At 39.1% G+C, this 16,046-nt stretch overlaps 2 protein-coding genes across 22 annotated transcripts; both read right to left on the bottom strand.

The window, feature by feature from the left end:
• Positions 1-344: 344 nt before the first annotated feature.
• LOC112198081 lies at positions 345-8,253 on the bottom strand. Of its 21 annotated transcripts, none has more exons than XM_040519206.1 (12): positions 8,096-8,253; positions 7,881-7,968; positions 5,008-6,707; positions 4,841-4,924; positions 4,617-4,744; positions 4,292-4,537; positions 1,645-4,210; positions 1,459-1,547; positions 1,292-1,316; positions 1,086-1,184; positions 764-822; positions 345-533 (listed from the first exon to the last, which is right to left on the bottom strand). In XM_040519206.1, exons 3-7 carry the CDS (start codon positions 6,590-6,592, stop codon positions 4,145-4,147), a joined length of 2,109 nt encoding a protein of 702 aa, XP_040375140.1. In that variant the 5' UTR covers positions 6,593-6,707; positions 7,881-7,968; positions 8,096-8,253; the 3' UTR covers positions 345-533; positions 764-822; positions 1,086-1,184; positions 1,292-1,316; positions 1,459-1,547; positions 1,645-4,144. The 21 variants fall into 21 exon arrangements, with proteins under 21 accessions (XP_040375140.1, XP_024194868.1, XP_024194870.1 ...); XM_024339100.2 differs by having other exon boundaries at positions 1,086-1,156; XM_024339102.2 differs by having other exon boundaries at positions 1,086-1,142.
• A 2,464-nt stretch (positions 8,254-10,717) lies between these two features.
• Positions 10,718-14,811, bottom strand: LOC112197949 (urea-proton symporter DUR3). Its single transcript, XM_024338930.2, has 9 exons — positions 14,439-14,811; positions 13,729-13,836; positions 13,528-13,623; positions 13,331-13,413; positions 12,996-13,216; positions 12,635-12,897; positions 12,292-12,530; positions 11,431-12,080; positions 10,718-11,247 (listed from the first exon to the last, which is right to left on the bottom strand). Exons 1-9 carry the CDS (start codon positions 14,622-14,624, stop codon positions 10,946-10,948), a joined length of 2,148 nt encoding a protein of 715 aa, XP_024194698.1. The 5' UTR covers positions 14,625-14,811; the 3' UTR covers positions 10,718-10,945.
• Between the last annotated feature and the right edge of the window lie 1,235 nt (positions 14,812-16,046).

Here is a 16,046-nt window from a genome sequence, read left to right as displayed (position 1 = left end):
GAAGAAATCATTTGTTTTTATTCTCAAAAAAAAAAAAAAATCATTTGTTTGTTAATGTTTATTTTTTTCTGTATTTTTTGTACCACATGATAAATATAATTGATTGACTTAGATTTATATCATACATTTTTATGTCACATGATCTTAATTATATTTTTAATTCTTATTAAATATATATGAATGCTTTAATAAGTATGTAGTGAAATTGGAAAATGCAAATAGATAAGGAAAATAATAAGGAATACAATCTAATATTATTGAATTGGAAAGTCTACATAAAATAAGTATAATATTTTTTTGGTATAATTATTGTCTTTAATAGTCATTTTATAGTAGGTTATATATGTCATTTAACAATTCATAATATATAGAGTGAAGTCAAGTGAGTAGATTTGGAAGTCCCAATAGAAACTCTCAATTGAAAAACCCAAAAAAAAAAGTTAATTCCTCTTCTGTCCAATTAATTTATGCTTCTTGTGGATTCGAATAGTCCAGTTGTGAGTTTTGGATTTCTCACGAGATGCCAAAATTTCCTGCAATCAGAAAGTCTAGCTTATTATTAACTGCAGAATGACATTCATCACAAGACAAATTGAATTAAAAACCACAGCCTTGAATTGCAAATAACTATCAATATATCATATATCATATATATCATATATCATATATCATGGCACAAAAACTAAAATCTTGAGAGAAGAAACAAGAAAAGAACAAACCAAAATTAACCGACTGTGAAGATCAAATAAGAGTGAGTTCCAACCTTGTAATGGGTCTATATGGCCCAGATTTGACAAGTTTTTATCATCAACCCTCTCATTTCTGAACAAAAAATAACAAGAGTCTTACTTAAAACCCAAAGATTACGAGCTAATTAGGCATATCCAAGTTTCGAGAGACTAGTGGATACCAGAGCATCAGTTGCAACCTCAATGCTTATCAAGGGGAGACATCGACCAACAACAAAACTTCAATAAAGTACAGCAAAACTAATACTCTTACAATTTAAGGAGGCATGAAGGCCATTGGCTTGAGAATGAGAAAACATGAAAGTTATAAGCAAGCGGAGAGTATAAGTGACTAACCAGTTGATGCTCTCTTGGACTGATATGAAGTTGCTTTGTTGTTCTTCTTCTCAAAACCTTCAATTGCACCACTGAGATCATGAATTGCTGATTTCAAATCTTTAATAAACCACAACAATTTGGAGCAATTAAAGTACAAAAAACTGGTAGCAATCATCTGTAACTTAATACGAAACAAAAGTAAAGGCAAGAAGGGGAGATCTAACCAATCTTTGCTCCAATCAATTAATCCTACACCACAAACCATAAAAACCAAAATTATGAACGAATTACACCTCTGCTCCAATCATGAAATACCAAAATCAAACAAGACAACAAGAAATGCACTATACTTTGCATCATGAGATCAAGAAGAAATAGATGCAGACTTTACCTGTGAAATAAGCACTCAACCCAACCAAACTGATCCTTTCATTTGGCACAACCCCTCAGACCCATCTTTAACAGTCCCATCAGCTCCATCTTCCGTGCAACCCACAAAATAATATCATTAATTGCAAATAATATCCACATAATTATGTAAGTTCATTGATCAAGAAGAAAAAGATGCAAAATTTACCTGTGAAAGGAGCACTTGACCTAACCATTAACACTCGAGCCAACCTTAGATTAAAAATCCCAGTGTTATGAAAATAGGCTTAAATAAGCATTCCTGATCCGAGTAGGAGAACTCATTATGTGTCATGTGCTATACACGTGTGCAGTGGGTTAATTAGTCGTTAATTAGCTGGGTTGTTATTGTAGCCAATACATGGGAGCCACGTGTCCGGGTAGGTAGCTCATCCTTGGGTTATATAAACCAGAACTCTGTACTCCTTTCTTCATCGATCAATATATCTGCAATTTCAATTTCTTAATTTTCTCTTTAGCTTTCTTTTTCATCTGTTGATCATTTTCGGTAGTTAGGGTTAGAACCCTAACAATTTGTATCAGAGCTCCAAATCATGGGGCTGAGGAGCGCTCTACCACAATATTCATCTACATCGCCGCGTCTGCCTGACCCTTGTAATTTTGGCCTTTACGGCGGGGGTTACAGTTGCTCAGACTATTATCGTCTTCAAGATACCCACCAATTTCATAGAGAGTTCACTCAATTTTCATCCCAACCAAGCTACCCACCACGCCCATCATCCCAAAAAATCATCAGTGGGTATGTTTTCCCTCACCAGTTTCCACATCTTTCTGTTCAGTTGAGCGCCAATGCACGTCCGCCCTCGCCTCCTTCTTCCGCCCACCATTATCATTTTCAGCCCTCACCAGTTTCCACATCTTTCTGCTCAGTTGAGCGCCAATGCACGTTCTCCCCTGCCTCCTTCTTCCGCCCACCATTATCATTTTCAGCCCTCACCAGTTTCCACATCTTTCTGCTCAGTTGAGCGCCAATGCACGTTCGCCCCCGCCTCCTTCTTCCACCCACCATTATCATTTTCAGCAGCCTACACCACCTACACCGCCGGGCCACTATCCACCACCTCCGCCTCTTGTTCCTAACCCCCAAAACACGCCGTATCATTTTCAGCACCAACCTTCGGTCATAATCAGAGCCTCTCTCACCTCTACCTCCTTATCATGTTGCTTTGGTTTACCCCAACCCTCAACACGAATCACTTAACCCACCAGTCAATTACCCTCACTCCAATCATCTATTTCCCACCATCAAACTCAATCCAAGGCCAACATAATCTCTCAATAGACTTTGTCCTCCACATATGGCAGTGTTTTCAGTGGTGATAGAGACGGTACACCTACAACCAAGAGGCTCAAACCGATTCGGGTGAACCAAAACCTTCGGATAAGGTCCCAAATACTGATGAAGCGAAAACCCTTGTCTAGGCTCGCTCACCACAGTCGAACCCAAATTCATGGCGATTCAAAGACGGACCGATGTGGCGCTCTTTTGATTACATCCGCAGAACCCGATGCTTTCGATGTGCCAGTTGAGACATCTCCTGCTTTTGTTCCCGTGTTGATAGTTGCAGCTATGACTGGATGCCGAAACCTTCTAGTTTTATAATCAACACCAAAGTACCTTGAGCAGAAAACCCATCTGGGTAATCATGTAGACATGCTCGAACTCAACTCTCAACTGAAGCAGCTAGTCAAAATTTGTATTGTTAAAGACGCCCGGAAGATGTTCGATAAAAGGCCTAAGCGAGATGCAGTTTCATGGACCAGTATGATTTCAGGCTGTGCTACAGTCTCTGATTCCTCTAAAGCATTAGCTCTGTTCTCTAACATGTGGGTACATCCACAAGTGTTTACTCGTGTATCAAGTGTTTGTGGAACCATGCACTCTACATGTTACTCACCAAGTTTGTGTGTAAAGAAGAGAATACCATGCACTCTATATGTTTGATAAAATGCTGCAATCAGATGGGATGTGTAATGCAGGAAGGACCATTATTGCTCCTATGAGCATTCGAGACAAAGGTGGAGGACTCACTACTCATCGTGAAGTTGTTGATGCTTCTGATGAGATGGCGCTATGTTCTGTCAGTGCTGAGCAGGACAATGATGGTTTCTTTGAAGATAAGGGGCAGGTGGACTTCACAACTCCTTTCATTAATATCTAAATCTCTGAATATAGAAAATGAGGAAATTGTGAATGCCAGAGTTGAAGTAGTGGAAACCCTTTGTGAACGTTCTGATGAGAAATTAGATACTGGGGAGGGAGAGAGTTCTGATAAGAGGACAGAGAGTTCAAAGGGAAATTTGGATTTGGATGGGCTTTGGGACGATAGTGGTGGATTGTCCACCATGAAGATTAAATTTAAGAGTTTCTGCAAGCCTGGGTTGGTGCTTGGAGACTGTGAGCTTATTCATGATGAAGACCACATGCTTCAAGATCATAAGTAAAGTGTAACTGTGACTGGATTTCCCCAATTATTGTGGGATGGGGAAAACTCTTCTCAGGTAACGATTTTCAATCCTAGGTTGGAAGCTACTTTCTTGAATCGAAACTTAGTTGAATCATTTGCGATAATAGCGGTGTCAATGTTTGATTTCTCTAAGCATGCAAGGAAACACAAGGCCATTGATTTTGAGCAGTTCATATTGTGTCATTTTGGCATTAGTGAATTACTGGCAACTTTTGAAGGAGCAAACTTACAAGCTAGTCTACCTTCCTACAATGTCAACCACTAACAATCAGTTCTTTAGCATAATAGAAGGGAAGTAATCACAAAACATGTTTGGTGCATACTTACTAGTTCATTAGCCAACACCAGGTGTTGCTCACTAAGTGACGAGGAGGGAATACTGGCTTGCGTTGAAGTTTGGGTGAGCACAAGTGTCTCTTCCATATTCATTGTCACAACTTCGCTTTCAGCCATTCTTTCAAGAGAAATTATCTCCCCCACGGGTTCGTCACTACTCGGGTGGCCATTTTTATCAATGGTTAGTTCCACGGATTCCTCTGTTTCACTAGGAATGGCATTTTGGACGTTGGCCTTCTGCAAATTCATCATATAAAGTATGTCATATTTATGCTCAAGCCAATAGCCAATTATTCTCTCTGCTGTTGTGTCATACCTTGAATGTCTCTAGGCAACTTCGTTTGGCCACGCACAATTGTTCTTCACTCTCAGAAGATTGCTCGTCTTGTTTTGCTGATTGTTTCACTGGAGGAGATTGAGACGCTGAAGACATGGTAGCACCATCTGTTATTCAAAGGAGACAAAACATAAATGCCATTAGCCATCGGCCATGATTCCTTACATAATGGCCGACTGGAATTCAAATTGATTTCAGCCTACCTTTGGCTGCCTCAGTGGCCGCACTATGGATGGCCTTTCTCTTTGTGCTCCCTTTAGCACACTTCTTCAAAGACTCTTGGCCACCTACAATCAACAAACCCCAAGTTAATGAACAAACTAACAACATGTGCATAAATGAAAGTACACTTGGGGGGGCAACAACTTACTTATAGTTGGAAATGCTCTAGCAACTTTGCTTGTTATTTTACCACGCCTTACAGCTTTCGGCTTCTCTTGTGCCCATGGATTTCCTGCAAAAGCCGATCGCCTAGCCGACACCAACCCATCTTTAAAGCGGCTACCTACTCGTTTCGCCCACCACTCTCTGAACTGAGAGGAACTCTTGCTAGTTGCTACTCTTGTCTTCATGGGAAAGCTCATGTTGTACACAAACGCCTTGTTATTCTGCTCAATGTCGTCCTTATTGGAGAAAACGGCTCGCAATGAACTATATCGGTTTGACGATTCTGGCACCGGAGCCGGTACAGCTTGATAATATCCCAACTGACGACTGACATAGGATGGTGAATATAACTCCACTCCACACTTGAGTGTTTTACCAGACAAGGCACCCCAGAAGAGATCCCTCATACCTATTGCACTCTTCCAAGCTGAACACGCAGTCTCCCATCTCGTCTCACTTTCTAAGGCGTGTTGGCTGATATCCATTGCAAGGTAAGGTGGATACTTCCTACTGAAACAAACGGCAAACTGTTCTGCAGAAAACTCTGGACACTTGAACAACACCTCAAAACACTCTTCTGCCGAATGAGGAAGTAAATCAAGAGGAGCCAATTGTTGTCCAAGAGTAGTGTCAACAGCCAATGCTAAACCCGGCTGTCTGAAAGTGGGAAAGTAAGTGTGCAGCCACAACTGAAAAATCCACAATGGCCCAGACCAATTTGGGTTCAGTCCTTCGGTCAGACAATGGTGAAGACATCTGTATAAGTGGGCAAGCACAAATGGACCAAGAGCTAATGGCTGATCGCTCTCTTGTACTTCTTTACTTGCTAATGCTTCAGCCAACTTGTAGTACTCCACATTCACTTTTTTAGAAGTTGTGCACACTAAGTACTTACATATCCAAAAGGCAAGAAACGCAGCATGCTCTACATGAGTTACTTCCATTGTCTCCTGCTGGTTTTCCTCTTTCTCTTCTGGACTGCCAATACTATCAAGTGACTTATTTCCCAAGCCGCTGTTAAACACCTCAATCCATGTATTATAATTGGCAACGACTGGTCTGCCCTTACTTCGATCTCTTAGCTCACCACCAAGATCAATGTCAAACTTTCCTTCTGCAAATACAATGTCCACCACTTGCCCATGTGGCGGCAGGCCTATAATGGCCGCTATATCAATCAAGGTCGGACTAAGTGCACCAAACTGAAGCTCCAGAGAGTTTGTTTGAGAACTCCAAAAACACATAGCGGCAGCTAGCAAGGAGCGGTCACAAGGAATAGTAATGGTGGACAGCTTGATGGCGTCATAGATCCCAAGTCGTTTCCATATTTCCCCAAATCGCTTCTCGACTCGTTCTACCCACGGAATCCAATTGGCCGTTTCACCAGGCCATTTTCCTGGTTTTGTTCCCCACGCTCCCCATGCTTTTCCTTCACTAAAATAGCTAGAATCATCCACTTCATGCTGGCTCAAAATTTTTTCCACATCAGCCGGTATATCACTCTGGAAACTTGGGCCAAGTTGACGTACTCCACCTTCATTCGGGACTCGTTGTGTTATTCTATTCATGAAGGCCGAGGCATTCTTTTCAGTGGCTTGACTTAGTGCTTCCGCCAATGCAAATGAGCGTTTGGTGATACTTTTTTGCGGTCCCTTTCGAAGCCATTGCTTGGACAACCAAGTCCTGCATGATATAGAGCATAATTGATTAGCACACCATGTTTCTCAGAGTCCACCAAGTTTCTAGTTATTCGGTGCTATTCGCCGAAAACCACGAAACTTGGGGGGGGGGGGGGGGCAAAAGCATATTACATGCATATGAGCCAAGACATTCTCGACATATAAAATATATATATATATATATATATATATATATATATGGCCAATTGCACATGGAAAAGACTCGTTGCCCGAGGTTTATCAAATAAACTAATTGAAGGTTTATCAATTAGATTAATAGCACATAATTATATGAGTGAACAAAATCATTGCTACAAGATTGTACTATTAATGATATGAGAGGCCAATTTCTGAGACTACAACATATATAGGGGATTTATAATTGCAAATGCAATTAATTGACAGCAATTGCATCGTCAAAGAAAAAAAAATCCATGAAAGATAAAAAAAAAAAATGCTGAGACAATTGCAATCAATGCAGCATATATTAATTGCTTGTGGGAGGAGCCTCATGTAATTGCTGCACATTTTTATAATACTAGAAATGGTGGCCGCAACTATTGCATGTGGGAGGAGCCTCATGTAATTGCTGCACATTTTATAATTGCAAATTGCAATTAATTGACAGCAATTGCATCAAAGTAAAGCTGGGACATGCAATTCTCGGCAAATGAGCTGGGACAATTGAAATAAAGCTGGGACATTCAATGTTAATTAAATGTTTGGCCAATTACATCACATCAAGTCAGGGAAAAGATGATCAATGAGATCACCAATTGGCATTAACTTATCTTCCTCTAATGAAGATAATTATGCATCTACTCAATCATTACGGGGCCTTTGAAAACCAACAAAGACAAAAGTGTTGCTTGGTCCATTTTATTAAATTACATCTGGGGAATCTGCAGCACATTTAATGGCATAAGTGTGCTTTATATAATTGCAATATGTAATTGGATTTTGGTTAGAACTACTGAGCTAACGAAATTACAAGCAGAGAACAAGCTTTTGAGAGGGGTTTAAAGACATCTGCCATCTTGTGCTTTTTGCAGTCAGTTTAGTTCATGGCATATACTGTAGATTTCTGGAAAAAATAAGAACACAAGTGCAGAATGCTATAATTGCACAACTACCTACCCCAAGATACGAAATTGCATTTCAAAAGTAAGAAATATACCTGCAATTCAAGATTACCCAGTCACTATATAGTCCTGATAGAATTGGATTTGCTCAAAATCAAGAGATACCCAGCTATGATTTCAGCTCTGGAACAATAGGAGAGGTGATTATGCAAAGCTAAACTCGAAATATACAAGGGAGATTCATCAGATTCTTCAGATCTGAGTTTTCTAAATTACAAACTCAAATGTAAAAATTGAAAATATGTAGTACCTTGCGTGGTCACGGGGATACACTCGGCTTCATACCCAGATCACCATTAAATGAGGGTGTTGATGAATTTGAGGATATTGGAGCTGCAAGATTCAATTGGAGCTGAGAGATTCACTTACCAGAGGGCAGCTTGTTTTTACTAGAAATGGAAGAGAGTTCTCTGTTTGTGGTCATAATTGCAGATGAAGGGATAAACATTTCAAAAAAAAAAAAAAAAAAAAAAAAGAAGAAAAAAAGAAGCAAGAGGACGGGTAATAGGCTGACCAAGTTTTTGCTATTAGAGTTAGCCAACTCTTCTTCATGTTGGCTGACCAACTTTTCTTTAAGTGGCTGACCCACTTCTCTTTTCAATGGCTGATTTTTTTCTTGTGTTGGCTTACTCTCTCTCTTTGTTGGTCAACTTAAATTTTGTTCTTGTTGGCTACAACTTTTCTTCAAGTGGCTGCCAACTTTTCTTCATGTAGTGGCTGACCAACTTTTCTTTTCAATGGCCAACTTGCAGCTTTCTTTTGTGTTGGCTGCCTCTTTCTTTGTTGGCTAACATGCAATTTTCTTTTGTGTTGGCTGACCCTCTCTCTTTGATGGCCAACTCAAAATTTGTTTTTGTTGGCTTGCTTTCTTTTCGTTGGCCAACTTAAAATTTGAACTCTTGAGTTGGCTGACCCTCTCTCTTTGATGGTCAACTCAAAATTTGTTTTTGTTGGCTTGCTTTATTTTCGTTGGCCAACTTAAAATTTGAACTCTTGAGTTGGCTGCCACTTTCAATTTAGGTTGGTTACCATTCTCTCTTGTGTTGGCCAACAAGAGCAACAAATTGACTCCCTTGATGGCTTACTCTCTTTTGTTGGCCAACTTAGATTTTCTCACTTATTGGCCAACTTGAACTTTTTCATGTGTTGGCTTACCCGAAATAGCTTTATTAGCCAATTTGAAAATTTCCATGTATTGGCCAACATGAGCTGCAAATTGGATTCCTTGCGATATTTTTCGTTTGTTGGCTAATACTTCGCATTTTTCACTTGTTGGCTTCCATGACCATTCTCACGTGTCGGCCAACTCTAGTTCTATCAATCGGCCACACTCGAGTAAATTAATTGTTGGCCTTCGTTAGCCGATATGACTATTCGCTCTTATGTTGACCGATTCGAAAATTAATTGTCATTGGCTTCCATGTATCTATTAAATTGTTGGCCACCAAAAGCTATATTTCCTTGTTATCCACACCATTAACCTGGTTTGGCTTACTAACGAACAACTCACTTACCTACTCGAATTTCATTTTCTCAAATTTTCTCGAAGTCGATTAGGGGGCCAGGTTGACTCAAATTTCTCAACCACTCGGTGAATGTCGCCGATGCTTAAGAAAATTGGGGGGGGCAATGTTTGTACCCACATTTGCATGGTCACTAGGACATAACTAATGTGCATAGTCATTTCTAATTACAATGAGCCGCTCTACAAGTAATTTGGTCCGGTAACTAGAAATGTTGGCCGATGAATAAGTGGACACTTCAGTTGGTCCAACATGAGTCAGACGAAGCTAGGTTATTGATTATCGGCCGGCCCGTAGTCATTGGTTTATTGTCTAAAAGCCCGTCGGCCAATACTCTAATTGGTTTCCAATCCGAACTCAACTTAGAAAGATAATGGCCGATTGCCAGAAGAGGCCGATAAGCGATAAAGATGAAATTTGATCAAGTAGTATTTCAATCGACTTGAAGTTCATGTCAGCCGATGAGGAGAGTTCAATCCAAGATAAGCCTACTTCAAGATTAATTGCAGCCGTTGATGACGTCCATCAAAGCCAATCCGGATAGAGTCCAGCGTCAAGTCAGCCAATAATAAGTATTGAAGCCGAATCAAGATAGAGTCACTAAGGCAAGAGGAGGCCGAATTCCACTCAACTTCAAAGAGTCAAGAGATCAGTTCAAGTCATAAAGCAGCCGATATAAATAGAAGCATCGACAGAAGACAAACACACACAACTCCAGAAACTCAAGCCATCAAGCTTTTCTTATTTCGTCTTACCTTTTGCTTAGGTAGAATTTCCGTCTGTTACCTTAGTTTATTTGCTCTGCTAGTTACAATCTCAGTTACTTTATCTTTCTTGTAGCCTAGTATCGATTTCGAATTGTTCTCTTTGTTTTCTTTCAAACAATAGTTGATAATTTGCAGCCATTCCAGTTTTTAGTTTCGTTCTTATTATCTTTTATTTGCTCCTTATTGTCTTTATGCTTTACTTGTTTGATCGTGCTATTTACTATTTGTAGTCGCATAGTAGCTATTAACCTTATATTTACTCATACTCTCACGACTGCACCTAACTCGCCCGACCTTCAGCCACCAAGTCCTTAATCTAGAGGCATCGAACCGCAGCCGAGAATAAGTTCCTTCCTCGGCTAACGATTGCTTGATAAGTCAGATCTACATCCACTACACCTACAGTTGCACACTTGGCCTTCTGGCCGTGTGCTGGCACGCTCCGCATCTATTCATCGAGAAGGACATTTTGTTCCTTGATCCCTCGGCTTTATAGGCCGAGGTGATTTTCAGAGGCAACAACTTTCTATAGTTGTAATAGGAGAGAAATATTCCCAATTCGAGTTAAAATGAGAATCCTTGTACTTCAAGACTATGTACTTTGTAATCCCTATATATAAGGCTCTTATTATCAAAAATAGACACACCAATTCTCTCTACAATCTCTCTTGCATCTCATATTCTTAAACAGATTGACAAATATGGACACAGATTAGAGGCTCAAGAATTGCCCATAGTTGCATACCCTTGATGCCCAAGCATTATACCCAGGAAAGAAAATTCCGTTGTAACCATCATATGCTTCTTCAATCACTGACCGAGTCTTATATATGGTTGCAGTTGCTCTATTGGTTCTTTCTTCTTAGCCTTCTCCTTCTCAAGCAAGTAAATTCTCTCTGCTTCTGGTATAGCCAACATGATTGCGCCCATCCTCAAGTTCATTTCTTCAACGTTTTCCATGAGCCTGTCATTTGTAAACATGCACCGAAGGACACTCTGGATCGTTTCCCAGCTCTCGAATACCGGTAAAGCAATGATGACAATGGAACCAATTGTACCCCATGCTATTGCAATCACTGCCCAGAATGTGAAGTACCCTATGCTAAAATCCCCTGCACCCATTGACAATATAAGAAATAATCAATTTTAATTCTTATTGTGGCTACTTAAGGAGTGTTAGAATCATTATTGGAATCACTGCCCACTATACTAAAATCTCATGCACCCATTCACAATATAAGAAATAATCAATTTTAATTCTTAAGGAGTGTTAGAATCATTATTGGAATTATTACCTGCTGGAAGACTTAGAAGAGGCCACAACAAAACAATCACAAAAGTAAATCCAACACCCCATTTCACTATCCATGCTTTTGCTCTCAATAATTTCTCCTCCTTGTACTCTTCGGCTGGCAGCTCACTCTTTTCCTCCTCAACCAATGTGATCTGCTTGGTTGTGCCCCAATCGTAGTTTTGTGGTGACACAAAGCTACAGATAGCATGTATAGCACCACCAGTAAGTATAGAGACAAGGTTTCCAGTAAGCATTGGTGCATTCCTACCTGTTGTGTCAAGATTCACTCGGCCATATTCAATTTTCGCAACCGATAGCCAAGTGATGATCCCAAGAAGACAACCAATGGTTGCTCCTAGAATTGCTCCAATTGCATTTGCCTTTCTCCATAGAAGCATAAAAGCAATGGGAAGCACTGCAGAGCCAATGAGCACTCCCATTGCCAGATATATCCAATCCAATGAAACTCCTGCCTTGTTTAGTATCGCTGCTAACAACCCCATAAAGCATCCGAAACCAAAGATGACAGCCATAGAGACCTTGAGGATTGTCTTTCCAGTTGCATCTGGATTTATGTATGTGCGGTAGATATCATATGTACATAATGAGGATACTGCTATAAGCTCTGAAGAACCAGCAGATGTCACTGCCCTGTTCAAAATATAAGATAATTGGAAGATCAAAACTTCAAGTATTCAAAAGATCTTCACAAAAATGTATGTAATTCTGTTTTAACCAAAACATTTCTGACGGTCTATAGAATAATATGCTACTGCTGAAGTACTTGACATCAAGTTCCTAGACATTATGTCTATGAATTTCTTTGCAACAAAATATTAAATATATATAAGCTAAAACTCACATGAAGAGCATAGTAAGAAGAAGAACTGATCCTCCTTTTCCCATCAAAGCTATAGCTGTTGCAGGAGGAACAAGACCGCGACTTGCTTCACTTGCTGTTATTGGTAAGTCAAGGGCCAGTGCTCCCAGACCTAGTGATGTTGCCAGAGAGAATGGGACTGCAAACCAGACAAGCCCACCTAACAAGTAACCCTTGTGAGTTGATGATGCCCGTGCAGCTATGGCGCTTACCCAATATCCCTGAAGTTTCCAGGGGGTTACTTGAAGTGTGATAAACAAAATTTCTGAACTTAAACATGTGAAATTATGTCTTCTTAGTTGGTCTAAAAATTTTATGAACTTACATTGTCAACAAAAACAGTGCCAAAGTTTCCAACAATGTTGATAATCCCGAACATTAGCCCTCTGGAACTCAGCATTGTTAGGTACGACCCTTTGTAATTCCCACCAACAGGACCACAAGACTGCCCATGATGAGAAACTGGCTCCTGACAGATTCTTGATTTACTTGCTACCTCTACCAGACGGTCGTACATAACTCTGGGGCTACCGAGCTCATTGCTTGCCATATATACAAGGTAAACAAATATGACTAGAACCACGTGAACTGAAACCAAATACATGAAGAACAAATATGTCAGACTGACATGAATAGATAAAGAGAAATGCGTCAAAACAACTTAGAAGGGATATGTTAATGATTACCTATAACAGAATGTATATAGCTTGCCAAGAATATGGCTTTTAGACCTCCAGCTAAAGTGTAGACAACTACTCCAAGAGGTATCAGGAAGCAAGCAGCATAGATATTTACTCCGGTAAGTGCATTTACAACAGCAGAACCACCGAGCAGCAGCATTGCCGTTACAATAATATTTGTCAAAAAGCAGAAACTGAGGAAGACTATGTGTGCGGCTGTGCCCCAGCTGAAGAGAAATATTGATGATTACAATTGATTATCTATGAGCTTTTGGACACAAATCCTGTGAGGTTTGAAACTTGATGCATTAAATCAGTTCTTTTAATGGAACCAAACATACCGAGCTTTTACAATTTCGCATACAGTGTGAGCATGAGGAGCCTTTCTCTTGATCTCTATAGCCATTATACCAAACAAGAGTACCTATTTTTTAACCAAATCAAACAATCCTTATTTATCCATGGTATTAGAGGTCATTTTATTAATCTAATGAACTGACTCTAACAATCAGCAGTTTAAAAATCAGCTTGGACGTGCCTGAATAGTCGCTCCACTAGCATACCAGAAAGGTCCACTTACTCCATACTGCCAAGCAACATTTGAACTTTGCAAAATTGTAGCTGCCCATGTCCACTGTAAAATAAAATTTTGAAAACATAGGAAGCTCAATAAGTCCACCAAAATTACCCTTTTCCACAGAAAAATTGCAAATGGCTGCATTAATCCCAGGGACTGTACCTGAGATACAATCACACTTGCTATAAGCCCCGTTTTAACATTTCTTCCGGCTGTGTTGAACCATTCGGATGTGTACTTCGAACCAACATACCGCTTCTCCAGCCATACCTGATTCACAGATACAATAATGAAAATGATATAAATGTAACATTGACTAGAGTCTTTTCATGTCCTGCTATTCATACAGTAGTGAAAATGATTCAAGTTTCACAAAGCCTCTGGAGTCTTGACAATAGGGCTAGTTGGTCCTCTTATAAACCAGTATAATCGTATGTAAATATGTATACTCATTTTGCAGAACACAAAAATCGAGTGTAGAAAGTTATATCATCCAACAAAAAATCTATTGGCAATGAATAGAGAGGTTCATGACAACGACTTATTGTAACACAAGGATTAAGATTCTGTTGTGAGATCGATATACAATCAAAAATGTTAATAGAAAGGACCTGCTATTCCAAAATAACTGGGATTTATTTAAGGGTAAAGTTTTATTTTAGTTTGTTTTCTTACTACTGTTTTTTAAGAGCTAAAGCACACAAAAGTTGACTTGCTGGTAAATTTTATTTTCTTTACCCTGAAGTCAGCTCCAAAAATTGTTAGTTCTGGACTTTAGTTCAACAGAAAATTTTAACCAAACATCAATGACAAAGTTGTATTCATCAAAAGATAGAAGATGAAAGAAATAGGGGCCATATACATATACATACCAGGAAAGATGTGAAGATAGCAAAGAAGGCTCCAAAGCCAAGAATAACAGAATATCCAACGCTCTGACTGAGCACTGATTTCCCTTCAAAGAAGCTGCTTTGCCTCCTACAGCCATCTCCAGACACAACGTCGTAGTACTTGCCGGAAAAGTCGAACGGCGGACACCGTGACCCGGAGCTTGCCATCAAGTTAAGGCTAGCAAGCTTGCAGCTTCACGGCCTCCAGTTATATCAGTAATATATATATATTTTGTATCGATGCTTCTGTTCTTACATGGAAGACAAAAATAGCTGCAAATGAATAATAAGCTGATGAGAACAGAAATGCAGACAGCTGAGCTCGCTTTAGTTTCTTTTAAGCAGTGCCAAGCGTGAAGTACGTGCGAGTCAAACCAGGAGGTTTGTCTGTCCAATGACGTTTATATGGGTTTTGTATACAAGCATTCAGGGGCGGAGCCACGTGGGGACCCGTGGGTCCCGTGCTCCACTCACTTTCAAAGTGTCCATTGGAATTTATGGATTAGAATCTTCGGTCTTAGAGAGCAGAAGGAGATACTTCAGACCAGAAAGAAAACAAAGAGCACGAATCTAATTTGGGCAGCCAGACTAGTAAGCAAGCATGCAAGTAGCTATAGAAAGAACAATTATTGGACTTGTGATTGCATATTTCCGTGCGTTGAGTTGCTTGCAAGGTTTCAAATTTCTCCGAAACTATTGAAATTTCTGTAATTCGGAAGTGTCGAAAATAAATTCATATGTTATATCATTTCCATCAGGAGTTTCCTGAAATTTTTTGAAATTTTTCGTACATTTCCTTGAAATTCTTAATTTTTGAAATATCTACAAACACAAAATATATTTAAAAATTCACACCGAAATTTTGTCCCAAATTTTTCCAAAATTTTAGTGAAATTTCTCCAAAATTTCGGTGAAATTTGTATGCCATCGACAACGAAGTTTTTTACTCATATTTTCATAGAGAAAATATGAAATTTTGATTTTTTTTTCCAATCAAGTTGAATACAACAAAAAACCTTTTTGCTTTTATTTGCTACCAAAATCATTTCCAAAATTAATGTACTTGGGAGCATGATACTAAATGGAAGCAGTTCAATCATATGGATCGAACCACATCGTAGTAACACTTATTCTTAATACTTTATATTACTTTTGTTGTACTTGTTTATTTTCATTCATGGAGTTTTGGTATTACATCCCCCCAATTGTATTTTTCTAATTACTAGTGAAAAATGCGTGATGATCAAGCCTCCCACTGGGTTCCAGCCATAAAAAAAAAGTAAATCTAAATCACATTCACATTACCAATATACAGCACAATTATAATTATATATAGATAAAAACACTAGTTTAGCAACCTACTACAGTACTAGTTAATTACTCGTACATATTAAATATCATAATTCTATTATAAATGTATAATTTTAGAGAGGCTACATTGTAAATAGGTTTATTATAGGTTAGTTTAGTCTAAGCAAAAGTTTCATTCAAAAATATCATTTTATAAATGCAATTAATATGATCTCTTTATTTTTAACCGAAACTGAAATTTGAAACCTTGGGTAAGACTAGTATTACTAAACCAATGCT

Source organism: Rosa chinensis, chromosome 4 (assembly GCF_002994745.2).
Source record: "Rosa chinensis cultivar Old Blush chromosome 4, RchiOBHm-V2, whole genome shotgun sequence".
In the NCBI taxonomy this organism is placed as follows: domain Eukaryota; kingdom Viridiplantae; phylum Streptophyta; class Magnoliopsida; order Rosales; family Rosaceae; genus Rosa; species Rosa chinensis.
Note: the sequence above shows the minus strand (reverse complement) of the source record. Positions and strands in the feature narration are given on the sequence as shown.

Coding starts and splice junctions, on each gene's coding strand:
- LOC112198081 (XM_024339098.2), bottom strand. CDS start 6,592: ATGAATAGAATAACACAACGAGTCCCGAATGAAGGTGGAGTACGTCAA. Junction 4,925..5,007: donor TAGAGCATTTCCAACTATAA/GTAAGTTGTTGC, acceptor TGTTGATTGTAG/GTGGCCAAGAGTCTTTGAAG. Junction 4,538..4,616: donor GTTGCCTAGAGACATTCAAG/GTATGACACAAC, acceptor ATGAATTTGCAG/AAGGCCAACGTCCAAAATGC.
- LOC112197949 (XM_024338930.2), bottom strand. CDS start 14,624: ATGGCAAGCTCCGGGTCACGGTGTCCGCCGTTCGACTTTTCCGGCAAG. Junction 13,217..13,330: donor TGCGAAATTGTAAAAGCTCG/GTATGTTTGGTT, acceptor ATTTCTCTTCAG/CTGGGGCACAGCCGCACACA. Junction 12,531..12,634: donor GCACTGTTTTTGTTGACAAT/GTAAGTTCATAA, acceptor TGGAAACTTCAG/GGATATTGGGTAAGCGCCAT.